General features: G+C 32.5%; 1 protein-coding gene across 1 annotated transcript in view; it reads right to left on the minus strand.

Annotated features, from left to right (window-relative positions):
* Window positions 1-54: 54 nt before the first annotated feature.
* Window positions 55-14,450, minus strand: part of LOC111049998 (histone-lysine N-methyltransferase set-26) — a 65,925-nt gene continuing 51,529 nt past the window's right edge. Inside the window, exons 21-27 of the mRNA XM_039440383.1 lie at window positions 14,099-14,173; window positions 13,331-13,555; window positions 11,389-11,659; window positions 9,701-9,841; window positions 8,458-8,712; window positions 6,027-6,203; window positions 55-5,206 (exon numbers count right to left, since the gene is read on the minus strand). Of these exons, the coding sequence (XP_039296317.1) occupies window positions 6,028-6,203; window positions 8,458-8,712; window positions 9,701-9,841; window positions 11,389-11,659; window positions 13,331-13,555; window positions 14,099-14,173 (1,143 nt within the window). The 3' untranslated portion in view covers window positions 55-5,206; window position 6,027. The remainder of the gene's footprint in view (window positions 5,207-6,026; window positions 6,204-8,457; window positions 8,713-9,700; window positions 9,842-11,388; window positions 11,660-13,330; window positions 13,556-14,098; window positions 14,174-14,450) is intronic.

The raw sequence follows: 14,450 nt of genomic DNA on the forward strand, positions 1-14,450 counted from the left end.
ATTCAAATTAGAAAACATGAGTTCTGTTGTGAACGTTTTAGAACATTTTATTGCTATCTGAGAGATAATATTATATTAAGCGACAAATTTGCTTATAAATTTCAAAAAACTACTTCATTGCACACATATTTTAATTCAAAATTTATTTTAAAAAATACTAATTCTCTATTTCATCAGCAAGTTCAAGCAAGAAGTCGTCCCATTAAATTATTATTGGAATGATAAACTATTGAAAAGTGAAGAACAATTTAAAAGGGGAAAATTCAAATTATAGTCGAAATAATCATTATTATGCATAATTAGTATGCAGAATAATGATTATTGCCACATTAAATTGGTAAAGAATAATTATGAATTGGAACAGTATGTTGTCAAATTCCAAATTAAAGTTGGGATTTGAAAACATGGTGTCAATTCTTCTGATCATCTGAATAACAAAAATTACTTTTTCCTACAGCTACCTCGGAAAGTTTCTGTTCCTGTACTGATCACAATACCCAAAGATTCACTTTTCCGCTCTAGTGCGGGAAATTTTTTTCTGCACTCCATATTTGCAACATGGCAACGCAAAATAGTAGGTTATATGGAGCACCAGTGCAGGAAAATCAAAATTAAGTTGGTAACAGTGACTGTGGTGCACGTTATAATAATATGAAGGCAGTGGACAACAGTGGATGACAGCGACAGCCACCACATGAGTGACAGCCGCCTTCATTCATTTACTAATACATTATTCAATTTTAAATAAATTAAGGTTTTTATTAATAATAAAATTACACAGAAAAACATTTGATGGATTTTAGGGAATTTTACCCATAATTACTAACTTTTCATATTCAATGGTAACTGTAGGGAAAATTTAATGTGAAATACGTGCGCAAAGTTCCTCTGCTGCACTCAAGAAACCATTCCGCCCTGGCCTACGGCTCGGGCGTAAACGTTTCTTTCAGTGCAGCAAACTGTCAGCGCACTAGTTGCACAAATAACTATTTAAAATCAATAATTGAAAGATATATTGAGTTTTACAATCGAAAATGATAGTTATTATTGACTTGTCCTCTGAACATTATTTATTCATGTTCTGCAAAGATATAAAAAATGTTAATCAGAACAGTCAAAAGTTGAATCTTGATGAATTTTTAAATTTGATTAGGTTCTGAATCAAATAAAATTGATCAGATTTGAATTGTTGTGAAAAACAATTATTCGAAAATGGTTAGCATCAAACTAATTGCAAACAGAACTCGCTTTGTTATAAGATTATTTTATAAATAAATAATATTACGAACAGTGTTTCAAAAAAATATTATTACAGGTTCATGAATGATTAGCCAACATCCTGAGCTCTCTAAACACTTACACAAACACGTAATTAAAAAAAAAAAACTTTCCTCTATTCATGTACAAAAAATATTTCAATGTTTATTTCCTCCAGCTTGTTTCCAAATATATTACTCTACATAATAAGAAAAAATGCTAAATCTAGAAGTAATATCCAATATGAATTCATTTTAAAAACTACCACAATTTGAAATCTATAGAGGAGATTAATAGGTTCTCCTCTTCAAGTGGCACAACTATTCATGTTTTGTACAATTACCTCTTAAGAATTTAATTATTTATTTCTTCATAACTTATCCAAAATCTGCATAGTTTATACATTTTTCATCATTTTTTTAATTAACAAAAATATATAAAATATCGATCAATTTGTCAACAAGTTTGCACTTTTCTCTATAAGTGTACAAATAAATATTTTTTCACTTCATATACCTACAAACCTGATGAGTATTTACAAATTTGAGTTTTCTTATAAAATTGTTCCATCGTCTAATATTTGTAAACTCTCAAGCACATGTAAAATTATATTATTGTTAAATATTGTATCAACGGGATTTACATTTTCTAGATGAGTTATTTAATGTTTAAACATCACAAACCGTATAATACAATTAAGTGGAAAAATGAACCGGTTTTATAATATCTACATTATATCGCTATGAGAAGATGCTAAAATGTAGAATGTTGAAAAATATTTATTGCATTAATAACTACTAATATAAATAGGTTATTAGTTGACGAATGTTTCAAGCTCATTTCTATAAAAATTGCAGGAAAAAAGATTATTTTCAAAATGAAAATCCAGTTAGTGATCATATCTACAAATTGTGGGTGTTCTTCTTAAATTGGTGCATTCATTTGAGATGACTGGTAACATAATTTTATAACGAAATGAATTCAATACTGCAATAGAAAAATATGAAGTCTACAACTATAAAAATTGTACAACTATATAAATATCACTCAACCTGAACAATGAAATTCAGCTCAGTAGAAATTAATAAACAACTGTATTATAATATTCTTGATTGAGTATTTTTTAATTGATGTGAGTTAATTTTTTTGTAAATTCACTTTATCTCATTACAGATTAAGCATTTTCTTCATTTATTTATGTCCGAAGTAAAACATACGTATTATTTATTAAGTATAAATTCATAAAAAATAATAATTTATCTTCAATTACTTTTGAAAAATGAGATCAAGAAATGATAATAGTACAGTATACAAAACAAAGCTTATTACGATATATTCAAGTATTGAACAGCATAGTTAATATCCTTATTAATTATAATAGTACGGTATACAAAACAAAACGTATCATGGATTATTCCAGCATCGAACAGAATAAATAAAAGCCCTGTTATTCGAAATAAATTTGGGTGTTGGTTTGGATAAGTCTAATCCAATCATGAACTTTACCCAAATTAAAGGATTCAATATATTTTTTGTGGATTGTTGTTTGATTAAATATATTTGATGATTTCATAACCAAGGATCAAGGTAAACCACGGATTATTTGAATAATATTTATCATCTATTACACTACTTGCTGTGAAAGACTGTAAGAGCTGAGTATTTAATTTTCAGAAGTCGAATGCAAAATATCAAATGATGGAACATTAGATGTACTACAAGCAAAAATTGCTAGAGAATCATGATAGATTGGAGAAATCGTTAAAAATAAAATAGGAAAGAATCTTATAAATACTTCTAACTTATATTAATTAAAGCAGCATTGAAATTAAAATAATGTAAGCAAAAAAGCTACGCAAAAAGGTATTAATGAGGAAATTAATAACTAGATCATCTACTAATAATTATTATTTCAAATATCTAATTATCATCTAATGTCAAACTTCAATAAACCAACAAGGAAATAGCTTTCACTACCTACTAATTTTCCTTGAAATCATTTCCAATTAAAGTTCTGAAAGATTATGGAAGGCTAATTTTCTAAGCTCTCCCTCTCACTTACTATCAACAACATATAATTAGCATTTACAATATAATACAAAATAGAATTGTAAATATACATTTTGTACTTTCGTTTTCAGCGTTCTTATCTCCTTGTCTATGAAAGTTTTTGTTCGTCACATCCACGGGAAACTCGAAATTTAGTATGATAATGTTCAATGTAAGATCACTTACTCAACCATGGTTAATCATCATAAACAAACAAAAAATCATTGAGCACATTTTTCGTAACGAGATAATTTATTGTAAAATTCTTTTCATGACTTCTCCCACATTGCTTCAAAGTAGACTGGATTTATCAAGGAACATATAAATAAATTATTTACAGGACTATAATCTTTATATCTCGTAGTAAACTTGCTTTTATCTTTTTCTATGGATTCTGAAAACTAATAACACTCTAATAGTGGAGAACTTTTTTGAACGAATAGAGCTCAGTTATGGAATTCCAAATACTGATTGGAGTTAAAGAAATGGAGACCTTAGGAAAAATGTGCAATACAGTATCAAATGCTACTTTTTTAAATAGAAGAATATATTTTTATAAATTATTTTGAAATTAAGAGCTTCCAATATATTTTCCACAATGTAATAATATTTACAGTTACAATAATAACTCATATTTTTACATTTTAAATTTTTATAATTCCTTTTGGAATTGTATTTTATCTAATAGTTTAAAGACTACTGTAACAGAAATTAGGTAACTAAATTATTATTGCAACAGAGTTGGTTTCTCTAATCTGCAACTACTCCTCCATGCATGAGATTTGCATGAGAGTACTTATTGCCGATCAAATAAAGGTGATATAAATTATTCATGTTATATTAAAATTGATCTACATTTAGATATCATTCATTATTTTTTATGCATTGTTTTAGCAATTAAGAGTTATTATTATTATTATTAATTGTTGCTCTTGAGTAACTAAAGATATTATTTAATTCTCAGCAATTTTATTTTATTGGGTTCTAAAGTATTTCAATTCTTTTGAAAAAGACTCAACTGCTCCAATATGTCGAACAAATATGCTCAATGCTTAAAAATTTTCAAAACACATAACAAACACAGAATAAAATGAAAAGTATCCTCAAATTGAATAAAACAATTGAAAATTATAAAACTTCAATAATAAAACACACTATACAATATCAAACAGTAAAACCGTCATATAATTGTCAGTTATTAATTCAGAAGACTAATCACTGGTCTCATTATCAGTAACAACTGAAAAAATAAACAAGATTCTCCACTCTTGAAGACAATGATTCAAGATAAGACATTTATTACGATTTTGCAAATAGTAAATCCAACACAGTTACTGTATGTAGAAGTACAAACCAAAAACGTATTTCCTTCAATTATACAACATCGTTGCAAAAATAAAAAAAAGGCTTTCAAATTTGAATTTAGGATATAGAGTTAGCCTCTAATACAGCACGTTTCACGTTTTTTCAAACATATCCACAAAAATTTCAAGTTGTCCCAAGTAACAAGTGACGCAATATTATCGTGTGCAGAAAACCTTATTCCTTCCAGCACTTCAACACTATCACATACAATTATATTTATATATCTACATCAATTTATATACTTATAAATACAGTACTTACAGTATTTACTTTCTATCATAAAATACAATCGCACTCTGGTTCAATGCATCAAGTGAAAAATAATAAATATATATTTCTTCAACTATTTACACACACACGAACACTGATTTTTCACTAAATCTGTTCACTTCTAGTTAATAGTGCTATTTGTTAATAGCACTATAGTTAATAGTTCACTATTGTTTAGAGCTTTTAGAACTAGTTGAAAATGGCGATCTCCTATTTTGTCCTTTCTTCAGGTTATAGAGACACTCTAATCCCACACGTTTTCTTCCTGAAAAATAAATGCAATATTGTTAAATTTTATTACTATTTCAATATCAGGGTATTGGTATGCTGCACATTCACCATAATAATACATTTCCGTATAATATTAATATAATTGATGATAATAATAATAATAATAGTAGTATTCAGTAATAGTGATAATGGAGTTATCAAAGAGGTGGGGATAATTCCCACTATTATGTATTATTGCCTTGTTCAATTAATTTGAACATTTGTAGCGCTGATATACCCTGGGTATATGTATTATATTTTATAATATGTTGTATTATTCTATGGAAATAAATTCAATTCAATTCAACTGCTTGGATATAATGAAATGTAGAACTATAATATTTAATGGAGGAATATAAGTGAATAAAAACAAAGTTGAGGCTCATTTCACGAAAATTATCAAGTGAAATTTAAATGTTGTGATATTATTCAATTTTTGGTGTAATTTCAAGTATCAATATACTCTTATAAAAAGGAATTTATAAATCCAATTATGAATATTATGATCCAACATCATTGAAGAAAAATAAACAATAAAAAATCGGTGATACAAAAAACCTAATCTTAAAAATGTTGCTGGCAGCGTTTCGCTGTGATGACACAACAATGTATATCGACTGAGTATCTACCATTTTCGTGAAATGAGCTTCAGCCTTGTGTTTATTTACTTATATTCCTCCATTAAATAATATAGTCCTACATTTCATTATATCCAAGCAGTTGAATTGGATTTATTTCCATAGAATAATACAACATATTATTAAATATGATGGCCAGCCTAAGCTAGAGGAGTAATTAAAGCAGTGTAGGCCTACCTTAGCGAGGCAAGTGACGATAGAAGTTGGTGTGTTGCGGTGCATAGAAGGGAGTGCTGCTCACATTGACAGGCTCCAGTGCGGGGGGCCGCAGCAGGGGGGGCGGCCCAGCCAGGGGGCCCGGGATGGGGGCGCCGCCAGGGGGAGGATAGGTGCCTGCTGGAGGCGGTGCCACTCCTGGAAAAAACAAAAATTAACGAGTTGCAAAAAAAGCGCCTATCGTTTATATCATTTTCCACTTTGGTACAGTTCTGTAACTTCTATTCTATCCTTTCTATTCTGGTCCTTTATTCTTGACCTATTCTGGTAATTTCAAAATTCAATTCTATATAATGAATGAAAAAATCCTTCATAAGTCGGAGTTAAGACTTTCAAGTTCTCTCTACCACTCAAACCTCGCAATAATCAGTTGAGAGATACGAGAAGACGGAGACTTCAATAAGTAACGAGACAAACAAATAATCCTCAAGAACGCTCAATTGAATAAATGAAAAATGTTCAGGGTTGTGCTCTTTGGATCCAAAGATCTCTTTTTACTGGATCCAAACTGCTCTCGTAGATATGAACCACTAGAAGTAAGGAAAAAGGTAAATTTTCTTGGTATTCACATTGATGAAAAACTGACCTGGAAAGAGCATATCAAAGGAAATAAATAGAAATTCCTACATTCTTAAAAGGCTTTCCAAATATTTAACTGAAGATCGGCTTCTTCTGGTTTATTATGGAATCGTGTACTCTCATCTAGCCTATGGTATAGAAATATGGGGAGGAGCTGCCAGTTGAATACATGAATAGACTTTTTCTCGTTCAAAATAGAATATTGAGATATATTAAAAAATATTTTATTTATTTACTTTTGAGATATATTTTCGGACTAGGATATAGACTTTTGTAGAACTTCATTTCAGAAACTCTAAATTTCATCACAGGATAAGGGTAAATAAGAAATTATCAGAGAATGATCCATTTATTAAAGGGGTCATATTTTTCAATAAATTGCCAGAGCACATCAAATCCCTGAAAGGCAACCAATTAAAATCTCAATTAAGAAAGATCTTGGGAGACAGGCCGACATATAGTATTAGTGATTACTAATATTGATCATATTAATGTATATTATATAATATTACTATATTAATAATATATTCTTTGTATTTATTTAATTTATAGATTCACTGTTCAACTCTCTTTTTCTTTGTACTGTAAAGTGTATGTGTTCTGGCCAGAGAATTCGAATTGTAGCGCCAGAATGCCAGACTGTGGTTCTGCGAATAGCAGGCTTGTGTTTGCGCCGACGCAAACCGTCCTGCTTGCTTGGCATTCTGGATGTTTTTTATGAGTCGTCCTAGTTTTTGTCTGTCTTGTCTCGTCAGCCGTTGTTGTTGCAAGACCAAATTTGTGTTTGTCGGTCATGTAATTTCGATCGGAAATTTCTAGTAAATTGTTTGAGTGTCGTGTGTGTGAATTATGAATATAACAGCGTAAATAGTATTGAATTGAATTAATTTGAATCGGATTTGAATTTATAAAGAATCCAGTTTGAGCTTTGTTCAAAACACAGTGCATAGCCTGCAAGTTGAACGCGAAAAGGCAGCCCGGAAGCAAGAACCTATCTTCCCAAATTTCGTCCCACCCTGAACCTGACCAAAACACCTAATAAAGGCTTCGAAGGGCAAGTAGTCAAGATTGGAATAATTTGGTGAGTTTTTGCTCTTTTTTATTGTTCATTAATGCAGAGTTTAACTGTACAAATAACCTGGCTCAAATTGAAGATTAAATTTTGCCCATTGTTTGTATTTGATTATTTAAATAGTAAATTACAGTCCTCTGGTAGCTCTAGCCTGAGCTTTGTTCAGAACAGTATGTTTCTTTTAAAAAAATGTTAGAGATTAGGAAGAACTGACTGTTACAATCTTGTAATCTTGCTTGATATGGAAATAAACTAATTATTATTATTATTATTATGTTCACGACATAAAGTTGACATCTGAGTAGTTGGTCAATCTTATCAAATTTGGACAAAATAAATACAAAAAAGCTTTACAAATAATAAATATAAGAATATGCTACTGCCGTTAACTAAAATACTAAAAATTAAGGAAAAGTTATTTAATAAGAAATAATAGCAAAATGTTATCCTTATTCATGATATTATAATAGTTTATTATATGAAGATTCAATAATTAGAAATAATAACGAAATGTTATCCTTATTAATATTATAAATGATAGTTATTAAATGAAGATTCAATTCATGATCACATGTATGAGTACAGTAGGTGAGGCAAATACACCGGCAAAAGGAAGATTCCTTGTGCGCCAGAGTGAGTCGTAATATCAACTTAATCAGAGTAATATATAAACTTGAATTTACATCAATGGCCCTTCAAGTTTTATCAAAATTTCTATAAACTAGGCATAAGAATGCGTACCTGGGGGCGGCGGAGCATAGTACACAGGATGATAGCCGGGAGGCGGAGGCAGCGGTAGAGGCTGCTGTTGTGGGGGTGGTGGAGGCGGCGGAGGTGGTGGTGGCGGAGGGGCGGCTCCCTTCTTGGACTTCTTCTCGTTGTGAGGCGGAGGCGGAGGAGGAGGCGGCGGAGGTGGCAGCGGAGGCATTTCTTTCCGTTCAGCCAGGGTTGGAGTGCTGCCTCCGAGCACCGACTGGAGGGGCGGCATTCCAGCGGCTGAAATCAATCAATCAATAATGCAATCAATCAGTGATACAATCGATCAATAATACAATCAAATCAATAATCAGCTGTGCTTTTAGTATCAACTTTGTTTTTTCAGTCCCTCTTAAAAAATTTCTTCAACATGTGAGTATTTCCTATTATATTCATAATAATATGTGATATTTTATGTGTATTTGATTTTGAAACATTCATCCTATACTATTAAACGAGCAATTATTGTTTATATGTTTGGATGTTTTTATGTTTATATTTATATCATAGTGAAATCATAACCCTATTTTGGACTTTAAAAGAATAAATACGTCCTTGGAAAAACAGCTGGAAATATTGTCGTCTGTCGATACCGTAAGGCTAGTTTCACACTCATTCGGTTCGTTTCGTTTTCGGCAAATTCCGATAAGTGTGAAACGGTAATTCGGTTTGAATTCGTAAACCTGTTGTGCCTCCTCTCATATAACTGTTGAAATAATTGAACGACTGAGAAAATAAATAAATAAATATAAACTATAAATTCAATCTTTCGTTACACATTTTCTATGTTTTTACACTCCATAGCGAAGCTCGGTCCTCCGATATTATTTGATAATCTGCTTTATGAAAATATTCTTGGACTGAAAATTTTTAGCTGAATCAACTTTGTATTTTCAGTTTTTCTCCAAAATGCCGTTTTTAGTATACATTATTATAGTGATAATAATGTAGTATTTCTTCTATATTTAATTTTGAAATATAGTTCAAAGCTTCATGAGTATTTCCTATTATAGTGATAATCATGTGTAATATTTCTTCTATATTCAATTTTAAAGATATCCACTCTTGAAAGATGGTGAATTAAAAAAAATCAGTATTAACTAACTCTATGCTGTCCGGACTTTAACTCAAAAAATAAAATTTACATGCTGATCAATAATTAATTGTTCAGCATTAAATTCTCTTAAACAATAGAAATAGTATCAATAATTATTATTGATGTACTCACCTTGTCTTGAATTAATAGCAGCTTTCTCCTCATCATCGACAAACAGTCCAAACTCGCGTCGCAACCTCTCTGTCAGATTCTCTCTCTGCCTCTCCACCAGTGTAGGAGCACTGTTGAACCTAGATGTGCCTGTACCACCGCCTGCCACACAAACAGCACTCATTCAACATTCTCTCCCTAAATAAAATTCACCCAAGCAGGTTCTGTAACCTTTTGGGTCATTATTCACAAAATGTTAATTATCGAAATTATTACACTGTAGACTAAGATTCATTCGAGCACTTTCAATTGAGTGTTGGAATGTTTATGCTAAGGGTAGATTAAATTGAATGTAATAATTTCTAATGAATGTATTATGTCTTATGATGGATAATAAACTTGAGTGTTGGAATGTTTATGCTTATGCTAAGGGTAGATTAAATGAATGTAATAATTTCTAATGAATGTATTATGTCTTATGATGGATAATAAACTTGATTTGAATTTGAAAAAAAGAATTAAGACTCGATGAAAACTTACTTTCTCGAATATTTATCTCCAATTGAATATAAATTATCATTTCGAATTCAATCAATGCTATTTGGAGCATTGTCATAGTTCTGTACATTCACCTATTCGCTTTTGTTGTGATTGTGAATAAATTCTGAATTATACACATAACGGGTATTATACACATACAAAAACCCATTGGCCGTTTTCACACTAAAGTAGGGTTACATTAGTCAAGTTTACTTGTCTATAATTTGAGTTAAATGGGCGATCCCCACAATGAGATTTCGCACAATGATAATGTAAGATTTCAAGATTATGTTCTATGAAAATCACCTGTTCAATGCACTTAATTTAGTGGAGAGGACTCCTCAAGGATCAGTCATAACTTCTGGAACAATGATCGGTTCTCCTCGTACTACAGATCATTCTTCTCGGCTCGTCAAGGCGGTTCAAAATCACGTATCATATGTTAAATTCGTACAAGAAATTTATTGTTGAGTGTACATCAGCTCATATTTCAATACACAAAATAATGGAGAATTTCTATATTCAAAGCTACATCTTAAGAAATACTCTAGATAAAAATTCAAAATCTAGTCAAGTATGTGAAGAATGTTTTCCTCTTCTCAGTATAATGAACAATACATTCGATTTCATACCTTTAGAAAGTTACAACCGATTGAAAAAAATGGCGATTTCAGTATTTCCATTTTTTTCGTGATTAACCAGTTAATCATAATTCTCTAAAACGAGTTTGATACATCATGGAAACTCATGATTGGTTCGAAATTGTAGAGAATATCATCCTCTACGAGCATAGTTGCCTTAAATTATTCTTGAACCACTGTTTCCTATCTTGAACTGACGAGATCGTAATTGTGAGGGAAGTATCATCGATTTGTTGATTTTTTAAACGATCGAATCGTATTCTAATAACATATTTTTCATAAATCGTTTACAGCAAATAAAAGAGAAGATGTATAATTGATAAATCTATATAATAAGAGAGAGTAGGTTTGTGTTTGTTCGTGTGTTCGTTTGTTCGCATCAAAACATGTCAACTTGTGGATTGCATACCGCAAAAACGGGAATGATCTCCAAATTTTGCATATAGATTCTAAAAATATCAATCTGGTAACGAATAAATGTGTAACTGTGTTACTAGGGTACTAGATAAGAAAAATGATTGAACTGACCTGTGGCAGCCTTAACATTAGCAGCAGCTGTTTCGAGCATTATTGCTTTGGCAATGATGTCGGAGGGGTTAGTGGAGGCAGCCTGGGTGGCTGGCCCTGCCTCGTCCTCACTCGACGACATTGACGAGGAGGACTCCTCGTCCTCCTGGCGTCGACTCTGCGACTTCGAGTCACTCGTCCGAGTCTCCTCTCCCTCTCCCTCACCCTCACCCTCGCCTCGACTGTCCCTGCTCTGGCCGCCCTTGCGTTGTCGGTATTCAGAGATCGACAGCTGTCAAACAACATTTACATCAATTTCAATTTATTCATTCAAACAATGCCGGATCTACATGTTGGCCCAATGTCGGCCAGTGCCAGTGAGCTCGTTCTGGGAACACGGTAAATTTTTCCAAACGGCGAAAAGATCCGCGTCCCATGGGAACCATTTTGTCAGTCAAGACATATAAAGACAGCCCAGAAGGTGTATTATGGATATTTTTAGCCCTAATACGCTGCAGCATCTTCTTTTGGGGGAATAGTAAGAATAACTTACATACAATATTTAAGATGCAAAAGAAAGCTGTTCGTGTTTTGGAGAGGGCTTGCGGCCATCCAATTCATGTACGCCCATTTTAAGAAAATACAGGTTTCTCACGGTCCCAGCATTGCACGTCCTTGAGACTGTAAATTTTGTCTTCAGAAATTCAGAGAGATTTGAAGAAATCTAGTTTGCCATGGCTACAGCACAAGAACAAAGAGTTAAGCGTATATCAGTACCCGGCTCACAGACTGACACTTTTGGAAAAAGGACCATATTATTCGGAAGAATGCCTGAACCATGCCTGAAAGAATAAGGTTATGTGACATGTTCATGACTTGAGCTCTGCTCGAATTTGTGACTTCACGTAACAAATGACAATAATAATAGTAAATGTTCCAAAATCCAGTTACTACTAAATTATTCCTGCTTCGCACTGAGACCGCGGTGCATTCAGAATGTACCACAATCGAGGATCTGTCATTGGTCGATGGGATGAAACCACCTTCGTATGCGCTGATCTAACATAGATAAATGGTCTAACATAGCAAATCCACAGAATACATAAAAGACGTTGATAACTTTATGAATTCTTCTTTATAAAATATTTGTGTGGAAGAAGTGCACACTTTTTCTCTTTGTTCATTTACGGAGTTAGTAAACGACACACTTTGGTAGAGATCAACTTCAAATGTGCGCCCCAAAAGCTTGAATCAAAGATTTTAAAGTGACTTTCCTTGGGAACACCATAGCTTTGGGACTGGTAGCTTTGCACCAGCCACATGATAGGTACTCACGTGACATGGAACCATTTACCACTGGAACTGGAACAATTCAACATTTACCGTCTTCCTAGAACGAACCCAGTGTGTGGACGGGTGGTTTGCCGGCTGTGGCCTTTACTGGCCTTCATTGACCTACGTTGGGCTGCCAGGCTGGGCCAGCTTACTAGGCCAAGATAACAGTACAAACACACAAGTGAATACATGCAATCAGCATTCAAGTCAACAAAAACTCGAGAAAGATAGTCTTTGTTTCTTATGAGAGTGTTTACTATTTATATTCCTCTTTACTGTTCATCAACTGCTGAAATGGAAATGCAGATTGAAGTTTTCAACAATTTTACAACATTTTGAAATTTATTAAACATTATAACATTGGAAATTTATTTAGCAAAAATATTTTTTCAATTGAATCAGCATAAAATACGTTTTATATGACTCGAGCCAACTCTAAAACAATTTCGATCCCATACTACAATATTGTAAACCTTGTCTACAAACAAGTGACTACTTGCTGTTTGTAATCACTAAAAACAGGTGACTACACCTCTAGTGCCATTACAGCCTCCACTACCATTATAACAGTTGTACTCAACTGTGACTATAACTAGATTTACTTGTACGATAGAATCAAGTTTCTAACCACTTTCTTGCGGGCGGCCGGTGTTATCTTCTTCTCCTCTTTGGTCAGCTTCCCTCCTTCTCCCTCCTGGCCGACATTCGTCACCTTCCTCTCGTCTTCCTCCTCTTCCTCTCCTTCACCAAACTCCTTGCTCCTGATCCTGGGATCCTCAGCAGGACGATCCTCGGGTGTCCGAGGATGACTCATCACCGGAGATTCCCCGGTTTCCTCGTAATCACTCACTCCCTGTCACACAACAAGCCATCGATTACTCTTTCGGTCTCTTTTCTTCAGATGCACTTACTGACACACAATAAATTTATAAAAATCTATTACTCTTTCCATTCATTTTCCTCAGATGCAGTTTTCCAGTAAGTTGGCATAAATTCAAAATTATTGGACTCATTTCTAATGCTGGGGTTCGATCCTCATGTTCTCAATATACTAAACCTGTCATGGCACTGATAAAAGAATATTCAAAATACTAATCATAGATTATCATTTTATGACTTATCAGCTTGGTACTATGCTATTATTTCAATTTATATAGTATCATAGATTATAGTCTCTGAAATGCTCCTAGACTTGACTCAGCAAGTCTTGAAATATAAGAATTTCGTCAACATGAAGACTAACCACAATACGTTTTTGTTCAGTAATCACCGCAAAGCATGGTATTTCTCACGTCTAAACTACAGGTTTTAAATAATTTATTATGTAAAATGACTCAATCAAACAAAATTGATCGTCAATCTTTATGATGTAATAATTTAAATAAAATCAACTTACATCATTTTCATCCATATCAGAGTTTTTCATTCTAGGAGGCGAGCGTGGGACGCCCTCATCTTCATCAAAATTCAACTAAAAAAGGTAATAAAAATAGAATATGAAAATTTGTTATAATTTATCGCAATATCACCAATGCCATTCATCACAATATCACCTACTTCATAGGTTACATAGCAATTAACAATCTAGTATTTTTATTCAATACTTTTCACACCTTCATTGACAAATTGTATTCAACTCAGCAAGTTATTGTCTATAGCAGTTAAATTTCCTTAATTTTCTGTTACAGCAAAATATTCAAAGTAAAGAAACTACAAATCTGAAATAGAGAATTTTCAACAAGGAAAAC

This window comes from Nilaparvata lugens, chromosome 13, assembly GCF_014356525.2.
Source record: "Nilaparvata lugens isolate BPH chromosome 13, ASM1435652v1, whole genome shotgun sequence".
Lineage (NCBI taxonomy): Eukaryota > Metazoa > Arthropoda > Insecta > Hemiptera > Delphacidae > Nilaparvata > Nilaparvata lugens.